Source organism: Ochotona curzoniae, unplaced genomic scaffold, assembly GCF_017591425.1.
Source record: "Ochotona curzoniae isolate NIBS_2020 unplaced genomic scaffold, NIBS_Ocur_1.0 contig_4612, whole genome shotgun sequence".
In the NCBI taxonomy this organism is placed as follows: domain Eukaryota; kingdom Metazoa; phylum Chordata; class Mammalia; order Lagomorpha; family Ochotonidae; genus Ochotona; species Ochotona curzoniae.
In genome coordinates this window covers 40,281-55,707 of record NW_024466343.1, presented here as the reverse complement: position 1 = coordinate 55,707, position 15,427 = coordinate 40,281, and the positions used below count along the sequence as shown (strand labels likewise).

Genomic DNA, 15,427 nt, shown 5'->3' with positions numbered 1-15,427 from the left:
AGAGAGAAGGAGATACAGAGAGAAAGGTCTTCTGTCCACTGATTCACTCCCCAAGTGGCCACAATGGCCAAAGCTATGCTGATCTGAAGCCAGGAGCCAGAAGCCATGTGCATTCAGGTCTCCCAAAACTTTGGGTCATCCCCTACTGCTTTCCCAGGCCACGAACAAGAAGCTGGATGGGAAGTGCAGCCATTGGGACACAAACTGTTGGCCATATGGTATCCCAGAGCCTGCAAGGCAAGGATTAGCCATTGAGCCACTGCACCAGACCCATGACAATTTTTGTATCCTGTGTCATATAACATTAAAAAGATGTTTTTTTCTGGAGTCAGACCCATAACCTTCTGGCTAAGAAAGCTGTGGCAAGATTTTGCACTACAGTTTACTCATGTGTTAAATGGAAATGTTACCCCCTTGCAAAGCTGTTATTAAGTTTAAATCACATTGTTCATATAAAATGCCTAGCAGAGGGCTTGACACACCATCAGGATTAACTGAATGTTAACTATGGCAATTCTCAGTATTACAACAACAAAAACAATCTTATCTTTGTATCTGTTTTGGCCACTTATTTTTAAGTGATAGTAAAGGAATGTGATAGATGGCCATGCTTAAAGGAAATAACACTTGTCACCATTAGCATTTTCTCTCAATTTTTACTGTATCATTATTGTTTACTGCAGCCTACAGTATTTTCTTTCTGTTCTTCAGCCATGTGATTCTTCTACTTTCTTCTTCTATTCAGCATCCCTGCACACCCTCATGCTTTCCCCTGTCTGCTCAGCAAACATCTGTTGAGAACGTTGTGTACCAGCCATGCAGGTTGGTTTTTTCCTTAGATGGGTTAGTTATATGAATCCTAACGACAGTTTCATCAAAATTGTCAATATTGAGCATTGCCACTCATATCACAGGAAGTCAGGTGAGAGGTGGAATGTTTGGGGGCCCAGCATGGTAGCCTAGTGGCTAAATCCTCACCTTACATGCGCTGGGATTCCATGTGGGCACTGGTTCATATCCCAGCTGCTCCGCTTTGCATCCAGCTCCCTGTCTGTGGGCTGGGAGACAGTGGAGAATGGACCCTACACCCTCATGGCAGACCTGGAAGAAGCTTCTGGCTTCAGATTAGCTCAGTTCTGGCCATTGCAACCATGTGGAGAGTGGATGGAAGATATTTTTCTGTGTATCTCCTTCTTTCTGTGTATTTGCCTTTCCATTAAGAATAAATACATTTTTTGAAAAAGAATTGTGTTATTTCATGTCACCTATAGCTCCCCAGGCTTAGCTTTCCTTCTTGATCTCATAAAGGATAATTCCCTGTGGTCTGATGGAGGGTGTGTATATTGCAAGGGCCTCTCTTGCAGATTTTTTTTTTCCTTCTGTTTATGTGCACCAAAATTCATTATCAAGTGCTCTGAATACTATAACTTTTATAACATTAGGATAGCCCATTCTTAAAAGTAAGAATAGTCACATTTGGAAATGTTTCTAAAACACCCTAAGTTGCTTGAATGCTGGTGCATTATTCTAAAGTCAATACAGATTTTTAAATCCTTCTTTGCCAAAACAAGCAAACAAACAAAAAACCAAAGCAAACACTCATGCCTAGGCTCTTCCTAAGTAAATCATGTTCCAAAATAAATGAAGAGTTTACAGTGCTTTGTGAATGAGTCACAAACAAAAAATTATGTATCACCAAGGCGAAATGAAAACTGGTAAGTCTAAAATTGGCTAGTCTGGCCCACTCTCGAAAAAGGAAACGCCCATACTAACAGCTCTATTAGGCCTAGGGCCCGAGTGGATTAGGGGTTATACAGAGGTACCAAGTAAGCACAGATCCATGGAATTGTAAACAGAGGGTAAAATCAACCTGATGGGTAACGCCACTGATACTTAGTTCTAGCCTGCCACCTTACGGTTTAAAAGTGGCTCCTAGAGATGACTTATGTCATTCAGCCTCCTTATACTGTCTCAGGAACATTTACCCAACCCTTTCTTTTATTTCCATTTGGAATGCCCTGTAGCAAGCAGAAGTGGCCATAATCATTTCACTGGGTCACACAGCCCATGCCAGTTTTCAGTTACCTGGCTAGCAGCTCTGTTGGCAGTTCCTGATGCAGTTCACAGGCCGTCGGCCAACCCTTCCCACAATGACCTAATCGCCAACACTGACAACAGCGACCTCAGAACAGCCATTACAGAATCGCGGAGACTGTGAGGGAGAGCTCCCTAATTAGCTTCATGACTGACTTACCTGGAGGCATGTTTCATGATACTTACGTGTTACTGTGTTTATTGTGTGCCAGGCACTTTCTAGACATTTTTTTTTCTTTAATTGTAAAGGCAGATTTACAGAGAGAAGGAGAGACAGAGAAAAAGATCTTCCATCCACTGGCTCACTCCCCAAGTGGTTACAACATCCAGAGCTGACCGAATCCAAAGCCAGGAGTCTGAGCTTCTTCCATGCCTCCTGTATGGTGTACAGTCCTAAAGGCTTTGGGCTGCCCTGTGCTGCTTTCCCAGGCCATAAGCAAGGAGCTGATTGGGACGCAGGGCAGTTGTGAGATGACCCAGTGTTCATATGGGATCCTGGCACATGCAAAGTGAGGACTTCAGCCACTAGGCTACCATGTACTTGTCTTACATTGGCGAGAACAGCAGTGCCTGGCATCAATGCAGACATAGCAGCAAACCTAACCAAATCAGCCTCCCTCTGCAGGCAGTTGACATCAGCTGGGAAGACAGAAGAGGAGGAATCCTAGCCATGGATCACTGCTAGGTTCCAGCATCACAATTTCTACAATTTAGGGATAACTAACTACTGTTTTAACTTAGAGATAGCTGTCTACTTCTGGTCTCAAGAAGGAGCACTCCCCAGGAAATACTAAGTAGCCAAAATAAGGACAGACTTCAGATTTGACCACAGTTGACTTAAATTTATGCTGCTATGCTTCAGATTAAAAAACGGACTCTTAAGTGCCCCTTTGGTTTTCCCATATGTGGGAAAGAGAACCGCTTTTCCTGTTGCTGAGTTGTCCTTATGTTGGTATTATGCTTATCCTCTGTTGCGACTGAGTCCCGCTCTCCTTTCTCCATAGGTGACTGAAGGGCATTGGAAGTGGGGCGGCGTCACCGTCCAAGTGAACAGTGCCTTTTTCACAGGCATCTATGGGATGTGGAACCTGTATGTCTTTGCGTTGATGTTCCTGTATGCACCTTCCCATAAGAACTATGGGGATGACCAGTCCAATGGTGAGTTACCATCTCTTTAGCACAATTTACTACAAGAGAGGTAAACTTCCGTCTCCACAGGATGTAGGTGTTTTTCCCTCCAATTGTCCAGTTCTAGTTTCCTTTCATGTGATCTCCTCATACTGGGAGACTACGAAGAGGAGCTCTGAGGCTACAGGACATGTCAGGTTTCTCTCGTTAACCTCTTGGATTTTAATATGAAGATGAGAATTTCGTTCCTCGGTGTCTGCAGCACAATTAGTTCCTGGAAAGTATGCCACATTCCTTCTTCCAGTTTGAGAAGTATGATGCTGTGAGTTGAACAGGGCTTAATTTTTCTCCATTATTTAGTGTACTTTTTCCATGGACATTCAAACCAGAAGGCATCCCCCTGTCCTTTAGTGCTGGCTAGGCTCTCATTTTCTTGTGTAAAAACCACAAAACCCTGTGAGGTTGATGCTTTAAGAACCCTTAGATAACGTAATCAGGCTAGTCCTTCTATAGATGAGGAATTTGAAGTGCAGAGAAGGGAAGAGCTTCTCTGTCAGTGGTGGTGGAGGGGACTATTCAGGCTGCCAGGGCCAGTGGGGCCAGTGCTATTAACACAAGCCTCTGAGGGGTAAACAACAAGTCTGACAATTCCTTCTTCTGTTCAGCTCCAGTCTCCATCTTTCTATTTTCCAGTCTAACTCTACACTACACACATGGCTATTCCACAAAGCTAAGATGCACTTTCTCAAATTAGTACTGATGCCTTCACTCTGCCCCATCACAGTGTGTTGCTTTCAGTACCTGCTCAGCAGGAATGTGCTGCATGAATGCATACTCTGCCTCTACCTGGGTCTGGAAGAAACCTGCCCATCTGAGGGACCCAGCTACCCCAGACTCTACCTCTGAGACACATTCCTGACTATCCCAATTAGAATCCAAGAAACTAAAATCAGCTGAATACCCTCTGAATCCGCTGCTGCAGCAGTTTGGAATGTAGTTGTTTGGGATTGTCACTGGTGGCAGCACCTGCCAGTGTGACCTAATGGTCACATAAATTTGAGTTGGATTAATTTACCTCATAGTATCTTTAATCCTTTAATAACTTGTACTGAGGTGACAGTAACAGCATTTCCCAAAATTATTAAACCATTTGGCCCTGGCACTCTGTTCCCAGATAGTTCATCTTTTGGCACATGGTCCTAAAGAACAAATTTAAGGAACACAATTTCACTTCCATGTGATATACCTCAGGTGGATGTGTTGATAAGTTTGCCTACACTTTCACACTCTTATTGGAATGGATACTCCAAGTGAATTAATGATTAGAAGCAAGGGCTGTAGGTGATACTTCATCTTGGGCCAGTTATCTTCCAATAGGGAAGTGCAGGAAGGGAAGAGAATTGCCTAAGGAATGGAGACAGACAGGAGTGGGGAGGACAACAACTATCCTGAAGGCCAGGTGGAGTGGAGTGATCTCAGTCGTTCTGTCTCTCTGATACTATACGTGCCAGTTTTGTGTGAGAGCATCCTGGACCTGCAGCTTCTCTTCAGCCCAACACCTTGACCTTTTTAGAGTTAAGAGGACTTTTAGAAAATATGTTTACTTGTTTATTTGAAAGAATTAGAGAGAGAGAGAGATTTTCCATCCACTGGGTCACTCCCCAAATGACAGCAACAGCCAGAACTGGACCGGGTTGAACTCAGGAGCCAGGAGCTTCATCTGGTTCTCCCATGTGGATGCCAGGCCCAAAGACTTGAGCAATCTTCCACTATTTTTCCCAGGCATATTAGCAGGGATCTGAATCAGAAGTGGAACAGCTAGGATTTGAACTGGTTGGTACTCATGTGGAATGCTGATGTTGTAGGCAGCAGTGTTATTCATTATGCCACAATGCAGGCCCCGGACAGTATTATTGATTTCACTCATGATCATCATGTTGGACATTGATCAACACCAGAAAATCCTGTCCTAGACTTCAGTAGGCAAAGTTCCTGCCTTCTAAGGGAATGTTACATGAAGCAATCACTGCACTTCCTGGGATGTGGAATACTGATAGGCAGTAGTCATTGAGTACTGACTGTATGTGGCATAAGAAATTCTTCAGGTCGCTTTTACCTGAGTCTACCCTCAGCTGTAAGTGATATTTTAAAGGGCTTTGAAATGATAGAATTTTATAATCTTTAGATTAACAAGCAAGAGACAATAGAGAACCTTCCATCACATAAATGGCACCTGGGGCATGTGTCTGTCACAGATAAAAGTTTACAAAAACTAGTGAGTGTCCCCAGCACTGTTGGACAAGTGGGATCCCAGAACCATGGCCAACTACTGATATGGGATGACTATTATCCACCATGTTGGGTGGCTCCTTGGGTTAGTAGCCAGTTCTGGAAGGATTTCTAGCCCCACACCACTCCTGCCCTTCTAGGCTTGACAACTTTGCAAATAAGAATCAGTATCTAATCTCTTCCACATCAGAATTTCTTGTTGAAAATGCTTTATTTGTAAGAGCTTAAAAATTAGTTCTCCACAGGTCATATCACCCAAATCCTTTGCTATGAGGTATTTACAAGGGTTTATATTCCTAAAGGATTGTCCTGTTACTAAGACCTGCCATTGGCATTTAGTGTTCAGATGTTATAGATTTCAAACATCTTACAATGAACAAAATAGTTCCTTGATATAAAGAATTGTCTTCCCTGAAGTACTAATGGGGCACCTATTGTAAAGCATTCTTTTCCTTTTAATTTTTATATTTTTAAATGATACAGTTCCGTAGGCTGAGGGATTTCCCCTTCTGCTCTCCTCATCCTCTCCTCCCCGACCCCCAACCATTGTTTTCCCTTATATTATTATATAGTCCTTTAGCAACAGTCACAAGTCAATAATTCTTCTATTCAAATGATTTGTGACATCTTAGGTATAAACAATGGTAGAAAATCCAGCATCATATGTCAACATATATATAATAGTTTCAATTGGTAGTCTACCTTTTATTCAGGAGTAGAGATGCATACTGCACTATAGCTTCACTTCTCAATATGCTAGACCCCCCTTAAACTGTTCCTCTAGATGGCTGTATTTACATACACGTTTACCTATACAAAAAGACTTATTTATTTGAAAGGCAGATTTACAGAGAAAAAGGCATCCACTAGTTCACTCCCCAAGTTGTCACAATGAAACTAGGATATTCCTCCAGATCTGCTATGTTGGTGTTGGGATCCAAGTACTTGGGTCGTCATCCTTTCAGGCACATCAGCAGGAAGCTGGAACAGGAAAGGAACAGCCGGAACCAGCCTCCAGTAAGCATGCTGGCATTGCTTAACCTGTTAATGATGTCAGCCCCATCCCTGCCCCCAAGAAGCATTCTTACATTTGATCTTAGCGAAAAGGCTAAGAAGCAAGTGTGAAAATCATTCTTAAAGCAGTTGAGTGAGCAGCCCCTTTTTAGGACCCCAGGCTAATCTATGCAATTTATACAACTGTGGCTTCTCAGCAGTCCCACAAACCTCACAGCTCCTGTGCTCTTCAGCTTGCTACATGACAGAGACCTTGCACCTCTGGAAGGAATCCCTTCCTCATTGTGCTTGCTAATCATTTTCCTTCTCTGCTCACCTTCCTTTTTCATTTCTGCATCTGCCACACACAGCATGATTCTGAGGCATTCTGGAGCATCTGCCAAGATTTCAAAGCTCCTTGGAAAGACCTAGTTTTGAATACTCCATGGAAACCTAAAACTGAGTTCCTCAGGGTTTGCACTGTGTGATTAAATTCTCTGGGTCCCTGGATGGTATCCCTTCCCCTGGCTTCTCCTGCTCCTTCTTCTTTCTAGTAATCAACCCTTATTTTTAAGTCAGCTTACAATCCTTCCACTCTGGTTTATGAGGTCCTGAGTCAAGAATTTTTGCTGTGGAGAATGAATCCCAGGCATGGGGCATTTCTTGCTTTGGGTTTGCCTTGGGGTAAAGCCCCAGCAGCTTCCCAGCAGTTCCCAATATGAAAATGCATTTCAAAATAGCATAAAAAGCTGTTGTAGAAGATTGTCTGTGGTTGAAGAGACATGTAGGTTGTCAGGGAGGAACAGGTGGAAGGAAGTAGAAGATTAAACATGGACTTTTATTCTTCCCTTTATCTCATGGAATGGACAGAGAACAAAGCGGGCAAGAGGCTCCACAGAGGGTCACTTTTTGAAGACCATTTTCTCTCATCTTTTCTGTCTCCTTTTCATTGTGGGGCACAGGAAGTAATGCAATAGTAATGAATGAACTACAGAGTGCATCAGTGCCCAGCACAGCCCCAGGTTGGATGGGATAGGGTGAGGGGAAGCCCAGAGGAGACACCAGCCTGCTCTAGAACCTGAAATTCCTCACCTGCTTTGGAAGATGCAGGCCATGGCAGGTCTTCTCAAGCCACCATGTTTTCAATACCCAATAGGTACCACAAGAGTGTGGTAGCTCGGATTCTTCCTGTTTGATTTGCCACAGCTGCAATGGTAGAACAAATACATCTGCATTAATCAATATGCACAAAAATTATTGTATTTGGCCTTTGTCTTCAGCTTCTGTGTCTGTGCATTAAATCAGCCTCAGAATAAAAAAATAGTTTTATTTTCTAAATTGAGGTAGGTATTTGGACTAGTGGTTAAAATGCCCATCAAGATGACCATAAGCCATAAGAAAGACCTGGGCTGGATTCTGGCTCTGCTCCCATTCATACTTCCTATCAGGACAGACACTGGGAGGCAGCAGGTGATGGTTCCAGGAACTGGGTCCATACCACCTATGTGGGAAACTTGGATTAAATTCCCAGGCCCTGGCTTCAGCCTAGCCCAATCTTGGATGTTCACAGGTATTAAAAAAAGGTGTTTGGAGAGTGAACCAGTGGATGAAAGATCAATTTCCCTCTCTCTTTCTCTCTTTCAACCTCTCAAATTAAAAAAAAAATGTAAATATATTGAACATGTACAAACTTCCTTTTTCTTGTCCATAAATAATAGAATGTTACACTCACTTATATAAAACTTGCATCTTAATTTGCATTAGCAGTAATCTGGAGATGATTTATAGTATATGAAAAGATAGACATAAGTTTATACAAATGCTATTTTACATAAGGGACTTGAGCATCTGTGGCCTTTAGTATCTATGGAGATTGGAGGTGGTGCCAAAATGGTATGCCACCAAATCACCAAGAATATAACCACACAATTGTAATAATTTTTTGTGTGTATGTGTACCTGTTAATACATAGCTTTTTTTTTTCAATTTAGCAAAGATTCTTTAGTTCTCTCTGCCTCAAAAAGCATTTACAAGTTCTGCTCTGCTACTACCAACTTTGCAGTTGGTTGTTCTTTCATCTGCTGCCACAGCCAGCTTGGAAATCGTTCTGGGTGACTTCTCAGGCAGGCGGAGCATGCTGCAGGCTAGTGTTGACCCTTCTGTGGAGCCACTTCTCTGTCTCCCAGGGACTCAGTGGTGACACCCTGGACCCCTGAGGCCCCATCAGCCCCCCACACATGGAGAAGCAAAGTTGGAGCGGCTGCCAAGTCCAGCTCATGATAGCTTTAGTTTTTGTGTTCTTTTCTCTGAAACAGTCTTGTGAAGATGTTGTAGAAACAAATGCAAAGAAAGGAAGTCTCTGGCTGACGGACAGTGGAGGAGAGCACTAATCCCCACTCACCACCTTGCTCTCCCTTCCTGTTCACAAGCAGCATCTGCTCTCCCTCCACTAGGAGCCACAACAGCAACGTGGGGGGTGTTATGGTGACTGCTTATCATTTATGAGGCCAGTGGTGGAGGTGGCTAAGGTGTCCCACCATGTGTCTCACAGGAAAGGGGACTTTAGCAGGCATTGCTCCCATAACAGTTGGGTTGAGTTACGCGGCCATCCTCTTTGCGTATTGGCAGATCTGCCCATGGCTGACCTGCCTTGTGCAGAATGCCGCTGAGTGCTGATGGAGTGGCTGTGATTCCCAGCGTAGGACCTTGACTCTAAAGGGGGTTGCCACAGCCCAAACCCCTGCTCCAGGGAAAGTGAGATTCAGGTGACGCCCTCACGCCTGCTGCTCTGTCCCTTGTAGTCAGGGACTTTGTACCCCCCTGTAAGGGGCTTGACCTGATCTATCCTCCCCCACCCTGCCATAATGGGGCACCTCAGAGTACTTCCTGGGAAAAATCTTTCTGCTTCCTAAAGGCATCTCATTGCCCAGGCACCTGAAACAGACATCACAGACTGGGTGAGTTCAGATAGAAATTGCTGTCCTCACAGAGTCAGTCTGAGGTCAAGGTGTCTTTTTCTGAGACCTCCGCCTCAGACCTGGTAGTGGCTGCCTCACCCTGTGTCTTTTGGGTCTTCCCCCATCTGTATCCTAATTTCCCTTTCTCTCAGAAGACATCAGTCATGTTGCATGAAGCTCCATCCCAAGGACCTCAGTTTTACGGTAATCGTCTTCTTGCACAGCCTATCCTCCTGGGCCTAGTGACAGTCTGAAGTCCTGGAGGGTTGGGATTTCAAACAGGAGTTTTAGGTGGAGAAGGTGCAATTCAGCTGATGATGCAACCACTTCACTCCAAGCTGCTATAGTTTGTTGTATCCTCTTCCTTCTCATAGTTGCCCCCAGACAGTAGGTGACTGCAGGTACTTTGAAAGTGGCTTGCTATAAACCAGTCCTCTGTAGTTGAAAGAAATGGAAAGATGATGAGACCCAGGGATCATGAATCCTGTGTCACCAAAGCCATCTTCCCTGCCCCAGGAGACACCTGTTTTCTATTTGAGGCTTTGGTCCTAACTAAATTCCAGCAGAGAATGCCAGTGCTGGCCTACTCAGCTAGACCTGGCCATGCAGAGCAGGGAGGAGCTGGGCTTACCTCCAATAAGTAAATCTTGCTGGGTGCTTCATGAACACATGGTATTCCAGATACCAGATACTTTCTAAAAAAAGACAAGAAGGGAAAGAGAAGAGGAAGGAAAAGGAGAAGGATTTAACAAAACGTCCCATCCTCCGTTCCATTTTAGCATAACAATCATATTCACACTCTAAAATGTAGGGCAGACATCATCTCAGAGCACACAAGAGTTCTTCGCATAAGAAACATTCAGCTTTACAAATACCATACTCTCATTTCTCTGTAAGCCAGGAACTTCATTACAAAAAGTTATCATCTGAGCTTAGCTCTGAAGGCAATTGGAGAGAGGTTGGAGCAGGTCTAGAGAAGACTCCATGAAAAAAGATGGAATTACTAATCTGGAAAGTACACAAGTGTTTGAGGTAGCAGCAGATGGTTTGGAATTCTGGTGACAGCAAATACTTTATGTGACCTTGAGAAACACATATGATCTCACAGTGTGGGAGCTTTCTGCCTTCCTCACCTGGGTAATGGAGTGTTCATTTACCTTGTTGACTGTGAGGACAGAATTAGGGAGTTCTTGATTGATATTAGATAACCTCTTTTCTCTCCTGGAATCTGCAAAGCATAATGATTTTTCTTCCCTTTACTACAGTGACCCCAGATACATGAGTGGTCGTTATTAAATAGCTGCCAATCTGAAGAAGCCACAAAGCCTCAGTAGGCACCCCAGATAGCAGACACTGCAGGTAACCACCCACTGCCATGCTCCTTTGCAGTCCCATCAGCGCCGGAGATGGATCTCATTTCACAAAGTTTTAACAAGAAACACATTCTCATCTGGATGCTAATTAGCTGAAATTAATTGACATCAGAGCTGGGAGAGATTGACTGCCAGCTGAAAGATTCCTTTCATTTTTTATGCTTTCTTGTCTATTGTTTTCCTCAATAAGAAGCAGATCACATTTTTGGAATAATATTTTTTCCTTTAGATTTATTGTTTCTCTTGCCTTAAATTGGAGGAGATTTTAAGCATGTTTGTGCACTGAGTGGCAGGAGCCAAGAGAGCTTGACTAGCAGATGGAGTAAGACCTTGGCACAAGTAGGACTTACCAGGATTCATAGACAAATGAAAGGATCTCCACTGCTGCCATGTGGTTTACACAGCCATTCCCCAAAGGGAAAATGATATCTTCAAGGAAAAAGCAATCACACAATAATCACAGATTTGGCCGCCCAGAATCCATTGATCCAGGTTCTCCTCCAGCGCATTAGGGAAAGGAGTTATGTCTGACTGTCTGTACATCTTCCAAACCCCAAACTGTGCACATGGAAAATACTCATAAATAACAGCTCTCCCAACACCGACATGTTGTAGTAGGTTCCCTTTGTCAGATTGAAAAGCAAAATCCATTTGCTACGCAGTCACCCACGCTTCTGTATGTATGCATTTATAACAAGAACATTGAGTGTGGGCTCCTATTCCCACTGTCCTTGGCTGTTAGAAACTTGGATCTTTAAGAATGGCAGACAGCTCGGTCCTCATTGGCCTGGTTTGAATGCTGTGTCACTGCTGTCAAATTTGGAAATCAGGCAGATTGTTTGGCCTCTCTGTACCTGTTTCTTTGACAGAAGGGGAATGATAACATAGCAGTGCATGTCAGAGAACTGAAGTGACAATTACATGCATTAACATTTTGCACAAACTATAAAACTCTCTTAGACTCATGAAAAGCACTATAATACATGTACCTGTTGAAGCAAAGATGCCAAAGCAACTTCAGCTGTTCCTCCATGGTGCAGTATCTGAAATCTGCTTATCAGAGTTAAATTTCAGATGGAATTAGCATCTTCAGTTTTATACCCAAGTCGACCTCCCTTCCGGCACTAAGTCCTCAAAGGGCCTCCTTAGGTGAATGCTTAAGCTCGGTGCCTGATACTTTCTGAAATTCTGATTTCAGACATGCAGATCCTGAAATCACTTTGAGGTTCTGATGGCTCGCCTGCAGATCCGCATCCCAATTTTTTGGATGAAAGCTGTGGGTCTTTTATTTCACCTGCTGGTTTGAGACTGGTCTAGACGTTATATCAGTGAGAAGGCTAGTTAATGACTAAGAGAATGAGCTCTTCCTACAAGCAGTGACTCACTGGGACCCCAGGTGGTCCTCAGAGAAGTACTCTCACCAGCTTGCCTTTGCATTTATGTTCTAACTACAGTTGGATGAATTGGGATGTTTGCAATGCTAGGCTGATATCCCTTTATGCCTTCTCTGTCCAAATACCTTCCTAAATAACACCAAATGCCCTTAAAAATCCTCAGAATCAGCTAATGACCCTGACTCTGGACCAGGAAATCTCTTGCACAGGGAGCCTCAGTCTTGCTCTTAACAGGGCAGGTCTTGCTGTGCAGCCCCTGAGAAGTAGATCCACAATAAGAAAGCAATACCATGTGGCACCCCAGTGAAGGGCTCCAGCCAAGCAGACTGCAGAGGTCTAAGGCCATCAGACTCACTGATGCTTGGGGTTAGGAGCCCTGAGGGAAGAGCCAAGGCTTGTTCTATGATATATTATGGATTCTCTACTCAAAATTGTATTTATTTCATTTTGTGATTTAAACTTGGGAAACTTTCAGTCCAGCTATATAAGAATATGCATAGATGCAACTTAGCTTTTTATTTAACAACATTTCTGGCCCCACACATGCCCATGTGGGTGCACCCTCCACACTCAGCTGAGCAGGATTGGCTCTCGATGGTTCCGTACCCCCCGCACCAGCTGTTTGTTCTCTTATGGCCACGTGTTGTACAGCATACTTGGAGGGTTCCGCATAAAGAAAATTACCTTTCACCTGATCACCTTGTTCCATTGTAGCTGAATCTCCTTGTCCGCCAACCTTGAGTCCAGGCACCGTAGGTACGGATGCTCAGTGTCAGCGTAATCCTCTGGCACTTGTTTCCCCAAAAGGAAAGCCCCTGCTTCCTCTCAGTGTCTTTTGGGTAAGATCTGCCCCATGCAGGGTCTGTGTACCTGCAGCAACTATATATTACCTGGCCTGTCCAGCTCTTCAATCAGCAGGCCAGCAGTCCTCGCCATGCCCATAGGAAAGCCGTGGAATCAGGCATCCCCTCCTCAGCTGGCTCATGGGCCCTCTCCTGCCAACACATCTGTAGTACCCACTCCATGGAGGACTCTCATGAAGATTAAGTAAGATCACCTATAAAACATTTCAAACAGGATTAGGCACAGAATGAGCATTCATTAAAAGTGAATCATTATGCTAAATAATATCAGCTACGTGCTAACTCATGGGAGACTTTTTTTCTGGGTGCCAGATGTGAGCTGGAAGCTTGGGATTAGCTTTTGTTTAGATTAGTGTGTGTCCAGAAAAGCACATACTAGCTCTGAAAAAAAAAGCCTGGCGTCGAGCATTTATCCATGAGGCAAATTCCAGCTTGCCTCTCCTCCTTTCTTCAATGTGTCTAACGCTGCAAACCTCTGTTTCAGGCGACCTGGGCGTCCACAGTGGGGAAGAACTCCAGCTCACCACCACCATCACTCATGTGCACGGACCCACCGAGATCTACAAGCTGACCCGCAAGGAGGCTCAGGAGTAGCAGGCAGCGGCGCCGGCTGGGCCTGCCTGGGGGCACCCAGCGCCTCACCTGAGAGCAGGGCGCAGGGCAGGAAGAGCTCTGTGGACAGCCCAGCAGCACTCAGGTCTCCTTTCTGTGCTTTTCTGGACCAGCGGTGGCCTGAACATGGGTCAGCTTAGCCTCTGAATGGAGCTTTTGGAGGAAGATTCCTGTGCAGCCACTGATACATTGTGCATACCAGAAGTTCTGAAACAACACCTTTTCTGTGTTCATTGTTAACTAGTGACATAGTAACATCGGTAGCAGGCTAAAGATAGCAAACCTCATTTGTCTGGGGGTGTACTACTTGGGGAATGGTTTGGGCCAATGGGTCTATATCAAGTGGAATTTTTTTTTCTGGTTTAGATGCTAGAATAGATTTTAACATTCTTTGAAGTCCAATGTAGGCTGGTATCTCTAACTCCAAGTCCACAACCACTCCTTTTTTTCCTATTTATATCACCAAGTAGCCCGAGGAGTTAATATTTAAGTTGCTGGTCTGTGTCCCTATTTTTTTTTATGTTATAACCTAGAATAACTGAATTTCATGAAAAGGTCAATTTCACAGGGGCATTTCTGCTTTGAAACCAAATCTGTATAGCCAGTACTAACAGTCTGCTGAATGTGGGTTTTAAGAAATGTTTGCTGAACTACTAAAGTAGTTATTAAATGGCCTTTGGGCCTAAAAAAGCTTTTTATAACCTCTTGCTTCAAATGTGTTTTCTTTTGATAAGATGCTTCAAACAGCCTCCCTACGTGTAGATCTAATCATTTAAATAAACATGTAACCCCTCTTCCTGTTCAAACCCACACACCTGTATGCAGAGTCTTCTCTGTTGGCCATTAGGATAGGGAGTCAGACCGAGGAAAAAGCCTTAAGAAAAAATTACAATACTTTGCCTTGAAATCAAAGTGTTTGAGGGCAGTGTCTATTTCCATAATAAGGCCAGGCATTCCGTGCTGGGCAGTTAGCCTCCCTTGGCTGGCATGGAAAGCCCAAATGTGTAGCAGCAAGAGTAAAAACAAGGTCATAGACTTTTTTTTTAAATTTTTAACAGATTTATTTATCTTAATTGGAAAAGCAAATATACAGAGAGAAGGAGAGACAGAGAGAAAGATCTTCCATGCACTAACTCACTCCTCAAACAGTCGCAATGGTGGGAGCTGTGACCACTGAGGAGCTGTTTCTCCGGGTCTCCCATGCAGGTGCAGGGTCCCAAGGCTTTGGGCCGTCATGCACTGCTTTCTCAGGCCACATGCAGGGAGCTGGATGGGAAGTGGAGCAGCTGGGACACAAACTGGAGCTCATATTTGATCCTGATGCATGCAAGGCGAAGACTTTAGCCACTAGGTGCCGCACTGAGTCCGAAGTCCTAGACCAGATACATGACTGACTTCCACTCCCTGAATTATCCTATTTCATGGTTTTCTGGTACTGTCACTGGAGAAGCAACGTGGCACAGCAGGAATCATGCTGGAACTTGAGGCTGGAAGGCAGAGCTTCTTGTCAGATGTCTGTCCTTTTGCTATTGGCTTGATGTTGTTCCAGCCATGTGTGCTGACTATTCCCCCATGTGCAAACTGTCATTCATAAATGTTCACTGCTTTTCTGGTCACAGTAAGATTTAGGTCGGTTCATGTATATGAAAATGCCATTTGACACCCATCTGACACCATACCTATCCCCCTTCCTTTCTTTTTCCTAATTTTACCCCAAACTGTGG

At 44.1% G+C, this 15,427-nt stretch overlaps 1 protein-coding gene across 2 annotated transcripts in view; it reads left to right on the top strand.

The window, feature by feature from the left end:
- The window catches only part of WLS (Wnt ligand secretion mediator), a 111,140-nt gene extending 96,739 nt beyond the window's left edge, over positions 1-14,401 (top strand). For both annotated transcript variants that reach the window (XM_040987204.1, XM_040987205.1), the window contains 2 exons: positions 3,099-3,252; positions 13,576-14,401. In XM_040987204.1, coding sequence (XP_040843138.1) covers positions 3,099-3,252; positions 13,576-13,685 — 264 coding nt within the window. In that variant the 3' untranslated portion in view covers positions 13,686-14,401. The remainder of the gene's footprint in view (positions 1-3,098; positions 3,253-13,575) is intronic.
- Positions 14,402-15,427: the final 1,026 nt, after the last annotated feature.